Source organism: Ochlerotatus camptorhynchus, unplaced genomic scaffold (genome assembly GCF_037179485.1).
Source record: "Ochlerotatus camptorhynchus isolate MF236.1 unplaced genomic scaffold, CSIRO-AGI_Acam_v1.1 ptg000423l, whole genome shotgun sequence".
NCBI lineage: Eukaryota > Metazoa > Arthropoda > Insecta > Diptera > Culicidae > Ochlerotatus > Ochlerotatus camptorhynchus.
Window position 1 is genome coordinate 112,701 of NW_027040909.1, and position 18,584 is coordinate 131,284.

General features: G+C 36.7%; 1 protein-coding gene and 1 long non-coding RNA gene across 2 annotated transcripts in view; one reads left to right on the plus strand and one right to left on the minus strand.

The window, feature by feature from the left end:
- Positions 1-14,079: 14,079 nt before the first annotated feature.
- ND-MWFE (NADH dehydrogenase (ubiquinone) MWFE subunit) lies at positions 14,080-14,771 on the minus strand. The gene is made up of 3 exons (XM_065233853.1): positions 14,566-14,771; positions 14,346-14,432; positions 14,080-14,162 (listed from the first exon to the last, which is right to left on the minus strand). Exons 1-3 carry the CDS (start codon positions 14,662-14,664, stop codon positions 14,136-14,138), a joined length of 213 nt encoding a protein of 70 aa, XP_065089925.1. The 5' UTR covers positions 14,665-14,771; the 3' UTR covers positions 14,080-14,135.
- Positions 14,772-16,630: 1,859 nt separating this feature from the next.
- The window catches only part of LOC135711186 (uncharacterized), a 239,414-nt gene continuing 237,460 nt past the window's right edge, over positions 16,631-18,584 (plus strand). Inside the window, exon 1 of the long non-coding RNA XR_010518458.1 lies at positions 16,631-16,713. This is a non-coding gene — a long non-coding RNA (uncharacterized LOC135711186). The remainder of the gene's footprint in view (positions 16,714-18,584) is intronic.

An 18,584-nucleotide genomic window follows, 5' to 3' on the forward strand; every position in this document is an offset into this window, starting at 1 on the left:
TATGCGTGGGTTTCAGCTTTAACTAAACCATAGGAGAAACGTAAATAAACGATAGGAAAATGAAGTTGAAAACTATTAATTGAAAATATTGAACAGAAGAAGATAAATCTAAAAAAAAATCACTGTTAGAGTTTTCAACAGCTGCAACCACAACCCTTAGTAGGAGTAGTCGGTGTTCTGGAATAAAAATACTAAAAAACGCAAAATTAATGGATTGGAGATACCGAGGAGGGCTGCGATGTCGAGTAATGATTGAAGTAAGTAATGTAAATGAATTCTTAAAATAGATATTTGATAGATAGAAGTATTTTAACCGCTGATGATGGGAAAATGGACTACTATGTAGATGGTGTACGAAATACGATTAATTGACAATCTAAGCTCACATCTATCTCCGCAATTGATTAACGACAGATACAGTAGCGCTGCGCTTGAGCGATAGTGGAAGCAACGAATAGAAAAATTAGCAAATACACACACCTTTCTTCTGGGGTTGGAATCATCGCTATAAAATAAGATCGGAGAATTTACCTTTGAGTGGCAGATGACGCTTTTGTACCTGTATGATAGCGGATGTATGAGAAAACAGAAGTCTTCTTGAAATGTTGTCTTCGATAAAAGGCATGCAGTATTTATTATGTTTCACCCCTTGAACAGATTTTTAAATGATTTTTCAATTTTTATGTTTGCTAAATTTTTGAACAAAGTTTGGAGAAAAATGAACTGCGACTAGAAAATTGCCTCATGAAGGTTTTGTGCGAAAATATTCACATTAAATACTGAACTGACATTCCATTTGTTGCAATGAAATCCACCCTTGCATTTCATGTTCATGCCATTTAGTTTTGAATATTCCAGGATAAGCCGAAGGACGCTTGAAATACATTGGATGATCGTGTAGTTTAATGGTCATCTATACGGCAGCTATTTGCATAACAATTGGGTTCTTTAATGGTATTGAGGTAAATGTATATTCGGCAGTATGTCAAATACAGATCATCATTTTCAAATGAGTATGAACTGTAATCTGCCTCATCATTCACTGCCTCGTGAGGTAAACGAGTCACTGATAGCCGAACACTCAGTCAGTAACTCAGTCAGCACGTTTATTCTTCCGTGATGGTACCCAATACATGTTTTGCCTCATCCTTTACAGTTTGGTCCAAACGGTCTGCACAGAGCAATGGATTGAATATCGCAGTTTTTTCTACTCTTTATTTCTCCTAATTCAAAATAAATTACATTTCCTTTCAACATTTTCAACCTAGGTGCTCCAGCTACACACTTAGAAATTATCGCCGACTTCGGTAATTTTTACCGAAATCTGAACAGCTGAACCAAAGATGAATACTACCAAAGATGAATACTAAGATGAAACTGTCGGAAGAAAAACTTTCTATTTTAGTGTCCTCTTTCACGGTCCCTTTCATCCATTGAATACCCCTTGTATTCAAGGTAATTTTGTGGTTTTGCTGCCCCCTCGGTAGAGATGAAATTTTGCGCTCATTTTTATCAAAACAAACACACCAAAATCAGAGGTGTCCCGTTTTTTAATTACTCGATTAACAACTAATCGATTTTTTTTTTGTTTGCTGTTCTGCCATTTTTCCACCAATGAGAGTGCAGCACTTGTTTGAAACGATCGGTGATGATCCTCTGGAGAAGTTAATGCTTATATCGACATGATTTAACCGATTGCAAATATTTTACTTTTTGGTTTGTTAATCGATTAATCGATAATTCGAATGAAAATCGGCCCGCACTAGATGAATGTGAAACGTCATTTCATATATATGGACCGTACATAAATAATGATACAATTTGAAAGGGACCGGGGCTAATCACAAATTACGTCCACACGGTAACTGAAATAAACACGAGTGTTCACCGGTTGATGAAACTGTCCGAAGAAAAACTTTCTATTTTAGTGTCCTCTTTCACGGTTCCTTTCATCCAATGCAAGGTAATTTTGTGGTTTTGATGCTCCCTCGGTAGAGATGAAATTTTGCGCACTTTTTTTTATCAAAACAATCACACCAAAATCAGAGGTGTCCCATTTTTTAATTACTCGATTAAAAACTAATCGATTATTTTTTATTCGCTGTGCTGCCATTTTTCCACCAGTGAGAGTGCAGCACATGTTTGAAACGATCGGTGATGATCCTCTGGAGATGTTAATACTTATATCGGCATGATATAACCGATTACACATATTTTACTTTTCGTTTCGTTAATCGATTAATCGATTATTCGCATGAAAATCGGCCATCACTAGATGAATGTGAAACGTCATTTCAACACGAGTGTTCACCGGCTGGCTGAACTGTTCGGTAAAATTTATGCAATTCAATTCAATTGCTTTTCAGCTACTTTGAAACTAAATCTCCACTAAAATGACAAGATTTGATCATTTAAACAAGGTTAAGTTTGACAGATAAAATCAGGGGTTCGTGGATTTCCCCATGCTTCGAGGGGTGCAACGATTAGCTTGGGACCGAAGAGAGTACCAGAGCTGAGCTAACAAGTTGAGCACGTTTCTTCGGGTCCTTCTGGTCTTATAGTTACCTCTATGGTTATACCAACCGGTGGAAACTAACGATTTTAAATTGGCTCATTACTTGACTAGCCGATTAACGTTCCCCATTCTAGTCGAAATTCTAGTACTACACCATGTTTGTTTTGATTCGCTATGGAAGTTTGACAGATACAATGAGAGGTTCGTGGATTTTCCTATGTTTCGAGGGGTGCATCGATTAGCTTCCCTAATAAAAAATAACCATAAACGAACGATCACCCAAATAATTGAACTATTCCACAAATGGTTTGGATGATACCCAGAACACGTCGTTAAGCAAATTAACCATACAATTTTTATTAGGGTTGGAACCGAAGCCAGAGCTGAGCCAAAAAGTTGAGCACGTACCTTTGGGACCTTCTAGACTTAGAGTTATCTCTGTGGTTATACCAACAATCAATACGAAACTAACGATTTTAAATTGGCTCACCACTTTAGTAGCCTATTGGTCCCAAGCAAACGATTAACGTACCCTATTCTAGTCGAAATTCTATTACTACACAATGTTTGTTTTGATTCGCTATGAAAGTTTGACAGATAACATCAGGGGTGTGTGGATTCATGCAGAACATGCAGGGGTGAGTGAAATAGCTTGGGACTGCTTGGGACCGTTGTTCTGGTACTGAGTGAGCCAAAAATAATAATGATTTTCTTCGGGACCCAGTGGTCTTAGAGTTACCTCTATGGTATTACTCCATCACTATTGAGAAATGATGAAGTATTCGATTTTTTTACAGTTGCCACTCTTGCATTTATCGCAAGGATCCGACTCTAATTGAAAGGTCCCGGTGTTAAAACACCCTCCAAAGGCGCGCCCCTTTGTCAGTCAAAATTGAATTCCTTAGCAACAAAATTAAGGTATGACACCGATAATGACCATGCATCAGAACCCTAGTCTTAACCACTTCAAACTAGGGAACAACGAAGAGAAGATTAGGAATCACATAGATGAAGACAACTAACTCATTTTTTTTGCCTTGTTTCAAGATCATCCTCGGTAGACAAAGCCGAGTCTTGTCACTATCAACAAGGCATAAAAAGTAACAAGGACTAAGATGTGTTCCTTGGATTACTGAAAAATCCTGTTCCCCTAGTTTGAAGTAGTCCGGACTAGGAATCGGTGGTAGATCTTACATCCCGTAACGTACCACGAAAAGGTGATTTACCCACGTTACGGGGCAAAATAAGGGGATAGTGGATTTTCCTATGTTTCGAGGGGTGATTCGATTAGCTTGGGACCGAAGATAGTACCAGAGCTGAGCCAAAAAGTTGAGCACGTTTCTTCGGACATCTATTGTATAAAATGTCCACTTTAAGTCTGATATTTGGCGTTAAGCATATCCAACTATGTAAATTGTTAACTTTACGCATGAGAAGTAATAAAAACATGATTAGTCAAAGTGCAATAATTGATGTTAATTTTGTAAACCACATTTGGAGACATTTGCTAAAACATTGAAATAGTCAAAATTTTTGGTACATATGCCTTGCAAAGCTAAAAACACTTTGTTTCTCATCAATTATGTTGATAATTTGCGTTAATTCATTGAAACGCAAAAATACTCCAATATGAATGATTTCCAAAACTAATTTTCATGCTAGATGAACATGCAAGGATACCTGAATACCTACATTTAAAAACTATTGCAAATTACTTTCATCTTATCGAATTATTTAGCAAAACTGTTTGAATCTGATTCATTTCTTTGAAATCTTCACGACTATGTTTAGCTTTTTTCGTACCACTACGCCAACATTGTAGCGAATATATACGTGTATTTTAATATACTTTGCGCACAGCTGTTTGTTTTGCTCAATAATTGAGAAATATTATGCATTCAACGAATAAAACAGAAGCAAAGAGAATACGAACGAAATCAGTGCGATCCAGCAAACAAGTTGAGTTGGTAAAAGCTGAATAAGCTATTTTTCAGCTGAAAAAGCATATTTTTGCCAGGATTAAGATGGGGACTCGCACTGTTCGTTTCTTATGTTGTGTGCGTGTGAGTGAGTATTAGGGTGGGTCAACTTAACAAACCCATGCTCCCTACCGCTTGTTCAATCTGTATTGAGGTACACCTGTTTCGTCGATTTTTCCTTTTAATTCTACTACTTTTGTATCACTTTCAATTTCAATAATAAACCTGAAAACTTGAAAACATACCCTGATAATTTCAGAGAAATCGGTGATCATCTGTAGATTTTTGAAATAATTTCTGATCATACTGGTATCATAAGAGAACATCTGAGAGACGCTGTTTGAATTCCTACAAAGATCTTCAAAATAAAACCTGATCAGCCTGAAGACTTTTCTTACCCCAGTAGACCTGGGTTCAATCTCAGTCGGCGCCGCCGGGATATTCTGAGGCATCTCTGATCACGCCGGTAGTAAAGCCGTTGGTCCCCGGTTCATGAGTTGATGGGTCGATAAGTAGGGTCCAGGTGTGGGAGCTGCCTCCCTGGCGCCGGTAGCATTGGTGCTTAGCTCAGAAAACAAAATCAACTTAAAACAAATCAAGAGAAAGAATACATCCTGAAACAAAGTTCCCTAAAATTCTTTCCAGAAATCTATAAAAATTCTATCTACAACTTGAGGCAAGTTTCTCCTAGAACTGAAAGAAAGTTCTTTCCAAAAATTCAGAAAACTCTTTCCCAGACCTCCAGGCAGCTTTTTCTCAAAAAACTAGGGATGTTCTTCCAGAATATCGAGGAAATTCTTCCCCAAAATTCAGAAAAGCTCTTTTGAAAACTTCAAACAAGTTCTTCCCAGAACTTTAGATATATTATTTCCAAAACTTCAGAAAAGTCTTTCTCAGAACTACAGAAAATTAATTTAAAAAAATTTCAAAGAAGTTCTTCCCAGAACTATAGATATGTTCTTTCCAAAACTCCTTCCCAGAATTACAGAAAAGTTCTTCGGAAAACTATAAAAAGATCCTCTCAGAACTTCAGAAATGCTCTTCCCAGAGCCCCAGGGACTTTAGGATCTTTTTCCCCTGAACCTGTTGTGTTTTTCCCCTGAACGGATGTTCTTCCTAGTACTTTAGGGAAGTTCCCAACTAACATTTTCAGCTTTATAAGCCAACTTTTCCAGCGTTGTGCTGTAAAGTAGCTGAAAAGAAGCTACAAGCAGAAGCTAGCAAAATAGTTTTGGAGAGCGTTTACTCGCCAGATTTGCTTGTATAGGGGTTGAGTTGAGTAAAGGTTTCCTCATATCGTATAACGTTTGAATACAGCTTGAGGCTGTATAAATGAAATGAGTACAGCGATTACATTGTGAAAATTGTTAGTTGGGATTGATCCCAGAACCAGAACGCAAGTCCATTTTACAAGTTCAGGTAATTACTTCCCACAATTCCAGGGCAGTTCTTCCCAGAACACAAGAAGAAGTTTTTCCAAGAACTTTAAAAAAATTTCAAAGAACTTAAAGGAAATATTTGCTAGAACTTTAGAGAAAAAAAATCCACGGAAAAATTCCGGGAAATTCTTCTCAGAACTTACGGGAAGCTAATCTCAGAACTTGAGGAAAGTTCATTCCAGAGCTTGAGGAAAGTTTATCCCAGAACTTGAGAGAATATCTACTCAAAGCTTGAGGAAGTTCTTCTCAAAACTTTAGAGAAGTTCATCTCAGAACAACAGAAACCCAAGCAGCACAAAGCTGCGGCAATATCATGCAATCAGTCACATCAGTTGCCTCAACCGTTTTGCACCACGTGTGCTGCTGGGGAAAATTCTTCGCAGAACTTCAGAAAAGTTCCTCACAAAACTTCACAAAAATTCTTCCTAAAATTTCAAGGATGTCCTTCCCAGAACATGAGGGAAGTGCTTCCCAGAACTTGAGGGAAGTTTATCCCAGAACACGAGTGAAGTTCTTCCAAAAAATTCGGGGAATTTCTTCCCAGAACTTCAGGAAAGTTCATCCCAGAATATGAGGGAAGTTCTTCCCAGAACTCCAAGGAACTTCTACCCAATACTTCTGGGATGAACTTTTCTGAAGTTCTGGCAAGTTCATCTACGAACTCTAGAAAAGTTCTTCCATGAACATCCCAACTAACATTTTTCACTATGTAAACGATTTATACAGCCTCAAGCTGTATTCAAATGCTATACGATATGAGGTAACCTTTACTCAACCTCTATACAAGCAAATCTGGCGAACTTAGTCAGCTACTTATGGCTGTTGGGACGTTTGTGAAAAGTCCTATTGCATATCCATTTACGCTTCTATACAGCTGTTAGTCTGTTGTTTACTTGTGTGTGAACTTGAAAGGCGTTTATTCAACCTTTTCCTGATTATCCAATAATCACTACACAAGCATTATCTTGAAGCCGGGCTAAATATTGTTTGCGCTTTCTTTGTGGAGAAATTCATTGATTTTAATTTAGCTGCGAATCAAATTATCCGAAATTAGTTATGAGCACACCCACCAAATTGTTACCCTGCACCGGAACCTGGACTCACACTCAAGACGACCGCATTGACAAACCATGCCACTACCAAATTCGCTAAGCAAACACTTTGAACTTACGTAAACAAATCTACATGACCTTCTACAACAAGATTGCTGAGTAGAGGCTTTATAATAGTGCACAGGAAGCACTTTTCTCGACTAGTTAGTTCAGCTTTGTAAAGGAGCGGAGTAAAAGCTATAAAACTGCACACGTCTAAAAATAAACCTAGTTGACTATAAAAATGCTTCCAAAGTAGTGCTAACACAGTTTATTAGCTGAGTGCAGGTTGTGTAGTAGTTGAAAAAACACTTTTGATGTTTATGTTATTCAGCAAGAGTGGTTGGTTGTGTAGAAGCCATCAAATGAGTAATATATTCACTTTATTAGCTTTGTTTTGCAGCTACAAGTTGAAAGATGAATAATATTTGCATAGAAGTGACATTAGCGTTTATTGGCTGCTGTTATTCAGTACGTCTGACAAATTGAATAATGGTTGTGGTAAAGTTGAGTAAACGTTCTCCATTTTGCAAGCTTCTGCTTGTAACTGTATCTGCAGCTTTTTTTCAGCTAATTTACAGCACCAAGCTCGAAAAGTCAGCTTAGAAAGCTGAAATTGTTAGTTGGGATGAGGAAAGTTCTTCCCATATCTCCAGGGAAGCTCTTCCCAGAACTTTTGAACTTCAAATGCATTGTGCATTTTACAATAAATTAATGGTAATAACAAGTGATGAACTGCCACTACTCTATTGACTTCAAAAAATTCTTCAGCGCTCATTTTTCATTCAATTGAAAAGAAAATTTGGGAAATTTTCTATGACGATCTCCAAATAGTAGTCATTACCTACCTCGGTCATTACTTCTCTCACTTTGCAACCTTACTCGATTCCCACAGTGGGTTCAGATTATTGGCTTATTGTGAACAAAACATATCGGCTTTATGATAGGAATCAACTGAGAAAAAATCCACAAAAGACGCACACATTGGAAATTGTATTTAGTGAAAACAAGAAAAGAATGTATTGTAACTATCCAACGGTAACCATACCCTTATAGGACAAACTAAAACTAGAATATTTCTAGTGTAAAACCGTAGTTGCTATCACCTTCTGATATAGGAACTTACACAACACACACACATACAACACAAACACACAAATCTAATAGCGAAAATGATAGATTTTATGTATTTCTTCATATACAACAGGAACAAATTCATGTTTAAGGTTAATGAAAGCCTAGAAATAAGTTGTAAAGAGTAAAAAGAATATATAATAATTGAGCTAATGGTCAATAAGGAAGCTATATTAAACAAAAATCCATACTGTAACGACGCAGAAACTAATGTGCTTTTGATATTGGAAGTATATAGGATGATGACTTATACCAAATAAAATAAACGCTATTATCTGTTATACAGAATGATTAATGTTACGAGAACGACAGCTGAATGTATCTACAAAACTGAATCATGAATTCCCACACATGTATGTAGGGGAGCAGAAACTGTTTGCGAGTAATGAGTAAATTTGATATCAAACAAGTTCGATTGAACAACAACATAATCCGGAACGCTTTTTAGCAAATCAAGCGCTACACTGACACATGAATGCCATAGAATAACGAGACAGCAGCTGAATAAAATTACAAGCAAAAAAATAATAATTTTCTATGACAACCAAAACCGACAAATTATGAACCACATGTGCAATAGCAAAACGAAATGTTGAAAATAGCAGTTTTACCGTAACAATACGCTAAGTTGCAGCCTTTTTATTGTATACCATTCCGTGCACTAAATGCACTTTACAAAATATAATGAAATCCCTGTTTGAGATATTGGTTGCTCAAGCTTTATGTTCTGTTAACAAATAAGGAAACAATGATTCAAATGATGATAAATAATTAACTAAAACATATATAACTATAGTGTTCAAACTATTTCCAAGATAACGGAGACAATATAAGTAGGAGTTTAATCTCTTCAAGTGTTAAGTGAAAACCAAACGGAAAACATTGACAATACCTAGTAGACAGAATACTAACAACATAAAGGACAATAATTATCCTATAGTATATTGATGCTGCAAGCAAACATGTTTAAAAGTAAAACCTACCGACATTGGTCAATTCTGGATGCAAATTAGATATTTGTTCCACTGGGACAGGAGATTTACCCTCCCATATCTTGAGTGTGTATGTGTGTTTTTGATACTCCCTTCTCCCCCCGTTGTAGAAGCATCCCAGGGCTCTGCATTATTTTCGATTTGTACACACTTGCGAAATGGGGCGCTTTAGTAGTAGCCACGACAACCTGCCAAAGCAGAGTCTTTATGAATAATGGTTTTCATATTGCAAGTAAATAAGATTTAATAAGTAAACGACAATACACGATATATCATCGGTAAACTGGGCTCTTGTTCAATGCGGACTTTTTAGAACTCGGGTTGAGACATTCCATTTAAAGAAAAAAAAAAACAGATTTTTACACATTACCAGCAAGAAAGATCCCCGCATGGGAGAAGAGCCCAGTGCGCCGGACTAAAACGGCATAATTTTTAGGATGGATATAAACTGAAACATATTATAGGAGGAAATATTTTGTAACAATTTGAGGATAGCGAATAAACAAAAATACCTTCAGAAGGATAAAGTAACTATTGCTGATTAGCAGATCGATGTATTTAATGTTGAACTAAAAAAACAACAACCAAAAGTGCAGAAATTATAGAAGACAGAATAAAGAAGGACGAGTAGAAAGCTTTTTATGTAAGAAAAGGAGTAAATGTAAAGTGGTTCAATAGATCCGAAATGCCTTTCATTGCCCATAAAAGCATAACAGTCACATATACGATTTCCTATTATCTTAGTTTATAAACTTTCAACGAAATTTCACGGTTTCTTCACCAGTCGTTCCCTAAACATGCCGAGTCTCATTTGCTACTTTCGGATGAGTTATACCAACAATCAATACGAAACTAACGATTTCAAATTGGCTCACTACTTAACTAGCCTATTGGTCCCAAGCAAATCGATTAACGTACCCCATTCTAGTATAAATTCCAGTACTACACTATGTTTGTTTTCATTCGCTATGAAAGTTTGACAGATAAAATGAGGGGTTAGTGGATTTTCCTAAGTTTCGAGGGGTGAGTCGATTAGCTTGGGACCGAAGATAGTACCAGAGCTGAGCCAAAAAGTTGAGCTCGTTTCTTCGGGACCTTCTGGTCTTAGAGTTACCTCTATGGTTATACCAACAATCAATACGAAACTAACGATTTTAAATTGGCTCACCACTTTAGTAGCCTATTGGTCCCAAGCAAACGATTAACGTACCCTATTCTAGTCGAAATTCTAGTACTACGCAATGTTTGTTTTGATTCGCTATGAAAGTTTGACAGATAAAATGAGGGGTTATTGGTTTTTCCTATGTTTCGAGGGGTGATTCGACAAGCTTGGGACCGAAGATAGTACCAGAGGTGAGCCAAAAAGTTGAGCACGTTTCTTCGGGACCTACTTGTCTTAGAGTTATCTCTATGGTTATACCCCGTTCACATTACACCGTATATCACGTGATATACGCTGTCTTGCAATGAGCACTCATACATCTAGTTTTCACTGGAAATCATATGTATGAGTGCTCATTGAAAGACAGCCTATATTACGTGATATAGGCTGTAATGTGAACGGGGTATTACATGTTTAGCCACAACGCATTCCAAATGCCACTAAAAAACGAAGCTCAAAATTGCTTGCACCCATCATTTTCTTTTCGGAAACTTGGCGGGAGTCAAAATGGCCAAATTCCAGCACAAACTTGGTATTCAAAATTCTTGTTTTCTCCATACATTTTCGGAAAGAAAAATATATTAGAATCTTTTTACTTATGGTTTGAGAACTTTAACGGTAATGGTTATGGTATTCAGTAAGGTCCATGCATGGTGTTCACGCCGCACGTAAACTGCTTAAAATGATACTTGTTTTGACCATCATGGGAACCCGCCATAGCCCATAGTGCAGAAAGGCAGATTCTCTCCTTGCTACCTTACTTGAGATTCCACGTTATCGTATCATCTATACCAAAACAGCTGATAGCAGTCGATTCTGCAAAACAATACTAGACCAACAATTGAAATAGGCGGAACAACCAAACGTAAACAATGACTTTAAACGAGAATCAAAGCACATCCAAGATATCTAACATCATCATCTGATAAAGCAAACTTCCTTTATCGAATGGCATTGTTAGTTTGTGTGTGGGAGTGTTTTGATTCTCGAGAATTTTGTGCTTAAAGCCATTGTTTACGTTTGGTTGTTGCGCCTATTTCAATTGTTGGTCTAGAATAGTTTTTTTTAATATTATTTTGAGCTTCTCCACTATTCTTCACTTATTCAACACCAGATCTCATATGATCATACGGGGCAGACTGGAGGCCATTGTCCTATCTATACCCACGGTATCCAAGGAATATATACACTCAGGTCTTTTTTACACGGAGGATATGTACCGTGTAAAAAAAACCTACCGAGATTTTGATTTTTCACATGCTTAAATGTTTTTTTTTAAATTGGATTTTGATGCCATTTGTAATTATAGCATGCTATGGTCCATATAGACATATTTAAAAAATTTCTGTATTTACACCAAAATTTGTGATTTTTTTTAAATATGCCATTTGATTACCTATAGCTTGAAACGGATAATGTGATTGTAATCAAGTCAATAGGTGTTGCAAAGATGTTTGCCGAGGAAAATCTTATCATTGGATGGCGATTATAATAGTAGGATTTTCTAGTTAACATGGAGTAGTGACACAATTTATCATAGTGATGATACAAACGGTTATTGAACACGGTTATTTAGCACTCCATTACAAACATTTTGGCAGATTGCATAGACACGAAAAATATCATAGATGGGGGTTATTCCACTTTTGCCACTGTTGTCGTGGTGACGCGTTTCTCCATTTGATTAGCACAGAGAGTCACATCACCACGACATGACTTTTCTCACTTCACTAGTGACAAAAGTCGCTTTGACTCTCGGAATAACCCCCAAAGACTACGGCTTTTTGATTCAAAGACTGTATTGTCTGAAAACTGATCGAAGATTTTACTGATAGGACTTTTTCTCTTCTTTCGCACATGCACCGTACCATCACAATTCAGTCGCGATTTCTGAGGGTAATGTCAAGGAATTTAATAATTTATAATAAAATTTTACAATAATAAAAAAATTAAAGTAAAACCTTTCCTCTTAGTTTATACCGGGATTGATATATTTGTTCACTTCGAATTGCAGCTCACTCACGATTTCAGATTTGTGGTGTGGCAATAAAATGTTGAAATTTATAATTTATAATCAAGCAGTTTTGGCGTGACTTTCTACCAGCGATTTCACAAAACTGGACCAACTAATTTCTATTTTTTCATGAAACGCACAAATTTTGGCTACTTTTCTTGAGGTTCCAGAAAAATAATCTCAAAATAATGTTTTATTTCAAAGTTCAAGTGGTAGTAAACGTCATTTTAACTACTCAAATGAAGTAGTTAATTGAAAGAACACACCGTTTGCCGAAAACTTCAGGCGACCCGTCATAAAGCACACCAAATACGAACTCGTTTTTCTACCAGGCCTTCTCCGGATCATTTCGGAAATACATATTCCTGATTTTTCAACTTTGTTGTCCTACCATTGTTCTGAGACTACGCTTATAAGAGAAATTCAGGTAATTCATGCTGAAAAGAAAAACACATGGATTATTGAGTATTTGTTGCAAGAATACAAAACCAGAATAAATGATTACTCTGACAGCTTATGTTCGTTTATATTGATTTAATTTTATTTTTTTTACGAATGCGAGACTACTATGATTACTTTTGAGTAATTATGAGTTATACCCCTAGGGGCAAGCCAGCTGTACTCCGAGCTAATATTTTTATATCGAGTAAATTTGAGTTACTCATAATTACTCAAAAGTGATCAAAGTAGTCCTATGTTAACAAGTGGAATCAGGGCAACTGTCATCAGTTTGAATAAACATCGACGGCAACCCAACGAGTGCTTGTGACGAGGTTACGGAACCGATTTTGGAGATGGTTGATAATACAGTTTCTATCGTAAAAGCAAGGCTGCTTCTAGTATACCGTCGATTAAAGCGAAATAGCATAAAGCTAAATTTCTTCAAGTCAGTACTCATAGATGTGCGACTAGAAGACTCATTTATAATCTGAAAATAGAATGGAACAATTACACGATAAATGACAAAACTTGAGAGAGATGATGATATTTAGATGATATTGTTTGACATCTGGGAAATGAGCATAACAAAAACATGGTTGCTGAGTCTGCTTGTATTGAATTTTGAATAACTCGAGCTACTCAAAGTTACTCAAAATTAACTCGGTTTTAACTCATGATCAAAAGCTGTCTTGCCCCTAGTTATACCCCATTCACATTACAGCCTATATCACGTAATATAGGCTGTCTTGCAATTAGCACTCATACATAGGATTTCCAGTGAAAACTAGAACAAATTTACTCGCTGTGAAAATATTAGTTCTGAGTGCAGCCGTCTTGCCCCTAGGTAATGGTTCTTAACTACCCATTATTTGTAAGGTTCACTTCCATAATACATAACGTTTAAACTATATCACAGATGGAGACGAACCAGCCCAATGCTGAAAGTCACCTTAATAAAGATATAAAAGAAAAACTATCACACAAACCTATCATGTAAAGTTCCATAACCATTTCAGCTTAAGTTTAGCAGGGATTATAAACAATGTTTAACTATTTTCGGTAAGGTCAAGATAAGGTTCGCGTTTGTGCGGAAGGCGCATTCCCGTTGCAACACTACTTTTACAAAAAAAGGAAGAACAGTATATAATATGAGATCAAAGTAACCCTAAATTGAGTGTGTTACTTTTAGCGTATCCTGATGTTTACATCAGAACGCAGCCACTGCACCGATCGACGAGTTGACCCCCACCCCCGTACAAACCAAACAATTTACTTTCTTTTGTTACAATAAAACGTTTTTTTTTTTCTTCAATTTAAAGAAGATCCAGTTTAATCTACAACATTTGACAGGAAATTAATCAACTTAATTTATTTGTCCGGAATAGCTTCCAATCCCTAGAATTAAAAAGAAATAGTTTCAAATCATATTAACGTATGCACTACCGAATACGGGAATACGGTTATCGTTCAGGTTCAACCGAGGTCGGGTGTACAAAGAATCGTATGTTTTTGAAAACTGGCCCGGAACTTAGGTTGAACCGGAATAAAAAAAAAACAAATTCTATCTAGGATACTCACATTGCCCTTGTAGGGATTGCCAGTGAGTCGCATGTCCCGAACGTACATGACGCGTTCCCATCTCTGATCGGTGTTGCGCCGGTAAGCCTGCCGAGAGGAACTTCGTTATTATTCATACTATATATATTTCAACCACCATCGGTCTAACAACAAGCTGTTATGTAAACCACGGGCAACCTCGTAGATCTTCGAACCAGTAGTGTACAGTCGTTCCACTTACATTATCCAGAGCGAGCACATGCAGCCCATACAGGGCAAAACCAGGAACGGACAGTATGGCAGTGATGATGCCGAATGAGGGCAGGATTTCGAACCACATTGTTTACTTCTACCTGCAAATTCACAAAATAATGTCCTCCACCGAAAAAGTGACTGCAAAAGTCAATGAAGGACCAGACGGACTCCGAAAAGACTGCAAAACGGAATGACAACCAGAGCTGCCAGGTGGTTTTATAAAAAATCTGTATCCACTCTATTAAAAAATCTGTATTTTCTGTATTGACGATTTTTTTTTTCTTAATTAATCATGTTTTGTTGTTTTACAAATACAGTGCATACAAAATAACCATAAAAAGTGCTTAACCACCTATTCGGGCTATCGTACTAACCATACGGGATATAATTGCGCCATTTGTGATATCGTCCGTACATATTTATAAGAGTGATATAAAGCCGTTTGAAAATGTATGGAGATTTTAGTTTCTATTCATTATCTTCCTGATAAGCAGTTTTAAATGCAAAAAAGTGCACGAGTTCATTACTATTTGATATTTTTAATATAGATGAATACAATTAATTACATCATTTGTGTGGTAGTTACACCGAAAAGTCGAGAGATGTCGCCCCGCCAGTGCTGGTAAAATCATTTTTGCAGTATGGAGAATATCAGAAAATCCGCAATTTCTTACGAAATACATTTTCAATGCAAGTTAAATGTTTCTTGTATTTAATATACATGCTTATATTGGAAATATTCAATTAATACTGTAAATCCCCATACAATCAAAAAAGTTATTTTGTTTTTATAAATTTTGATTTTTTTTTCTCAAGCATTTTATAAAAATCTGTATAAATCTGTATTGTAATTTAAAAAATCTGTGATAAATCTGTATTCTGTATCGGGTCTGTATTAAGATTAAAAAATCTGTATAATACAGATAAATCTGTATTAATGGCAGCGCTGATGACAACAGTACATTTGACAGCTGTCTGAAGTAGGGGTGAAATGGATTCAAACGAGCAAGTCGAGCAACTTGCACAAAGGATGAATTTAGAATGAACACTGATGAAAAATGCTATATCTTGCTTGCAATCTATATAAAATTAAACGGCCAGGTTACACGGAAGGGAATAATCTGCTTTGATCGATTCTCTTCATCGACTTTCTCTTTTCATAACCACTGCTATGCAAACAGATTTCGCGCTAATTATACCATCTAGTTTGATAAAGGAGGATCTTTTCTAGCGCCCAAAATGTCAAATACAAAAGGGAAAGCTTTTGCAGCTGAGTTATTGATGAAAGAGAAAGTCGATGAAGAGAATCGATCAAAGCAGATAGGACCATTTGAAATGTTCATCGAGAATTGTGCAGTAGAAACCAAGGTTGCAAAGACTCATTTCAGCTAAAATAATGTTTTTCGGAATAATAAAACCAAAAGATGGTATGATGGCATGTTTTACTTGTAACTTACAAGAAGAGGTTACAAAGTATACGTTGGAAACATAAAACCTGTAAATTTGGCTTTCTATGAGTCACAATCAGCGATTTGCTGATCGCTGAGTGAGTGAGTGAGTGAGTGAGTGAGTTTGTGAAAAATCGCTGATTGTGACTCTCATGAAGTGACATAAACAGGTTTAATATGTCAAACACATTCTTTGCAACCTCTTCTTGTATCCTACCAATTCAAAATTTGATCATGGCATCTAATTATTTCATAATTTAGAAAAACATTGTTTTAGCTGAAATGAGTCTTTGCAACCTTGGTAGAAACTACAATAAGGTAAATTTTGCACCGCCGGGGTTCTCTAACAAAAATGTTATGGTTAATTTTCTTAACGACGTATGTGAGGTATCATCCAAACCATTTGTGGAATAGTTCAACCATTTATATTATCGTTCGTTTATGGTATATTTTATTATGGTTAACCACAATCGAATGACAGTTCAGTGCTACTGTTTTCGTGGACTTGGTCGATTTTTCTTGCGCCGGCGCCGGTGGTGTAGTGGTAAACGTGACTGCTTTCTAACACCTTGATGGGTCTGGGCTCAATCCCAGCCGAGGTCGGTGGGATTTTTCTGAGGCATAAAAATCTCTGATCACGTCTTCCTTCGGAAGGGAAGTAAAGCCGTTGGTCCCGGCCCATGTGTGTTGAATGGGTGCGATATCCTACGCAGGTGTGGAAGCTGCTTTCCTGCACATTCGATTGTCATCAATGGATGGCAATCGATGTCCGTCGGTCAGGGTTGCTTCCACTCACTTGCTATAAAAAATTGTTTTTCGGAATAATTAAATCATTAAGCCTGGTACGCAGCTGAAAAGTAATGACGTTTTTACGTGCTACGGGATAGGACACGGAATGCTAAAGAAATTTCTTTTCCTTAGCATTTCTTGACCCAGTACGCAGTTCAAAAGAAATCGGTAAAGGAAAGATCGATTACATTAGTATCGTGATCGACATGAAGGTGGCGCATTCTGAATGCAATTTCACTTTCCTTGCGGAATAATGGTCTGATCAATTATTCCGTTAGGTAATGTTGGTGTTTATTGCAAAACTGATGTTTTGGATGCATTTAAACAACAGAAACACTAATAAGTGTTGATTTTACAATTTGACCACATCTCCCTATAATCTCAAAATTTAGCAGACTATAGCTGTCAAATTTTCTTTTGGGAAAAATCCACAAAAATTACTTTTCCGTTTTCTTTTCAGCTGCGTACCAGGCTTTAGATGTTATAATGGTAATTAGTACTTGTAAGCAGGGTTGCTTCCACTCACTTGCTATAAAAAATTGTTTTTCGGAATAATTAAATCATTAGATGTTATAATGGTAATTAGTACTTGTAAGTTACAAGAAGGGGTCGTGGAGTATGTCTTTGGCATATAAAACCTGTAAATATTGCTTTTAGTGCGTCACAATCAGCGATTTGACGATTCGTGAGCGCTCACTCTGAGTGAACGCTCACGAATCATAAGATTGCTGATTGTGACGCTCTGAAAGCGAAATTGACAGGTATTATGAGACAACCACATACGTCACGACCTCTTCTTGTAACTTACAAGTACTAATTAACATTATAACATCTAATGACTTAATAATTCTGAAAAACGATTTTTTATAGCAAGTGAGTGGAAGCAACCCTGCCGTTGGTGATTGGCACTAGATTGCGGAACAGAGACCGACGTTAAATAAAGGAAAGAAGAAGAAGATTTTTCTTGTGTAGAGTTTCTAGATAATTTTTCAGACCGCAGTGAGATGTCAACCACTCTTCTGAAATGTCCGCGAGCAGCATCGTCTCCAAGTCCTTTTCGTCTGACCAATGAAGATATCATTACAATCTGGGGTGGACAAGAGATTTTGTAGGCACCGGCTTTTCCTAAGATATTTATTGCATCTTTTGTTGATCCTAACAATGACTCCAACTGATTTGTCCTGTTGCTGAATACTAAATTTGGCCAAAACTTCTAAACTTCGAACTCAATGGTTTGATAATGGTTTTGTCGAAATTCACCGCTACCCGTTTTAAACCTTCAGTTACTGGTGTAAGAGTTGTCAAAGTACGCCTATAATTATTGTTGTTTTACCGATAACTGCCTGAATTGTTTTTTCTTGATACCCATTAGGTCTAGAGATTTAAAAAAAAAATGTAAGCTATTTCCTTTGATTTGCCTGTATCGCTCGGAGAAAGAGTTTGCATCCTGTGAACCATGTGGTAAAAAGCGTCCATTTTGTGTTGATGGGAATGGTTTGAAGAGCTTGATATTACTCTGTTTGTATTTGTTGGTTTCCTATAGATTTCAAATTTGAACGTTTGACGTTTCCCTGATGATGATCGCTAAAAGACTGAAAGCCGATAAAATTTATTTACAAAACAGTCCACAAGTCGATAGCATTAGTATAATTGATGAAAAGATCTAAGAAAGGAAGTTTGCCGTCTTTCTCTTCTTGGTGAGTAAATTTGAAGTCCTTATGACCTTACGGCCGAAATTTTTTTTTATTTTCGATAAATCTTCCTTCTT

What these genes read in the sequence shown, in the direction of transcription:
- ND-MWFE (XM_065233853.1), bottom strand. Translation starts at nt 14,664, where the DNA reads ATGTGGTTCGAAATCCTGCCCTCATTCGGCATCATCACTGCCATACTG. An exon ending in ATGTGCTCGCTCTGGATAAT is followed by an intron (nt 14,433 to 14,565) that starts GTAAGTGGAACG and finishes TCCTCTCGGCAG; the next exon opens with GCTTACCGGCGCAACACCGA. An exon ending in GCAATCCCTACAAGGGCAAT is followed by an intron (nt 14,163 to 14,345) that starts GTGAGTATCCTA and finishes TTTTAATTCTAG; the next exon opens with GGATTGGAAGCTATTCCGGA.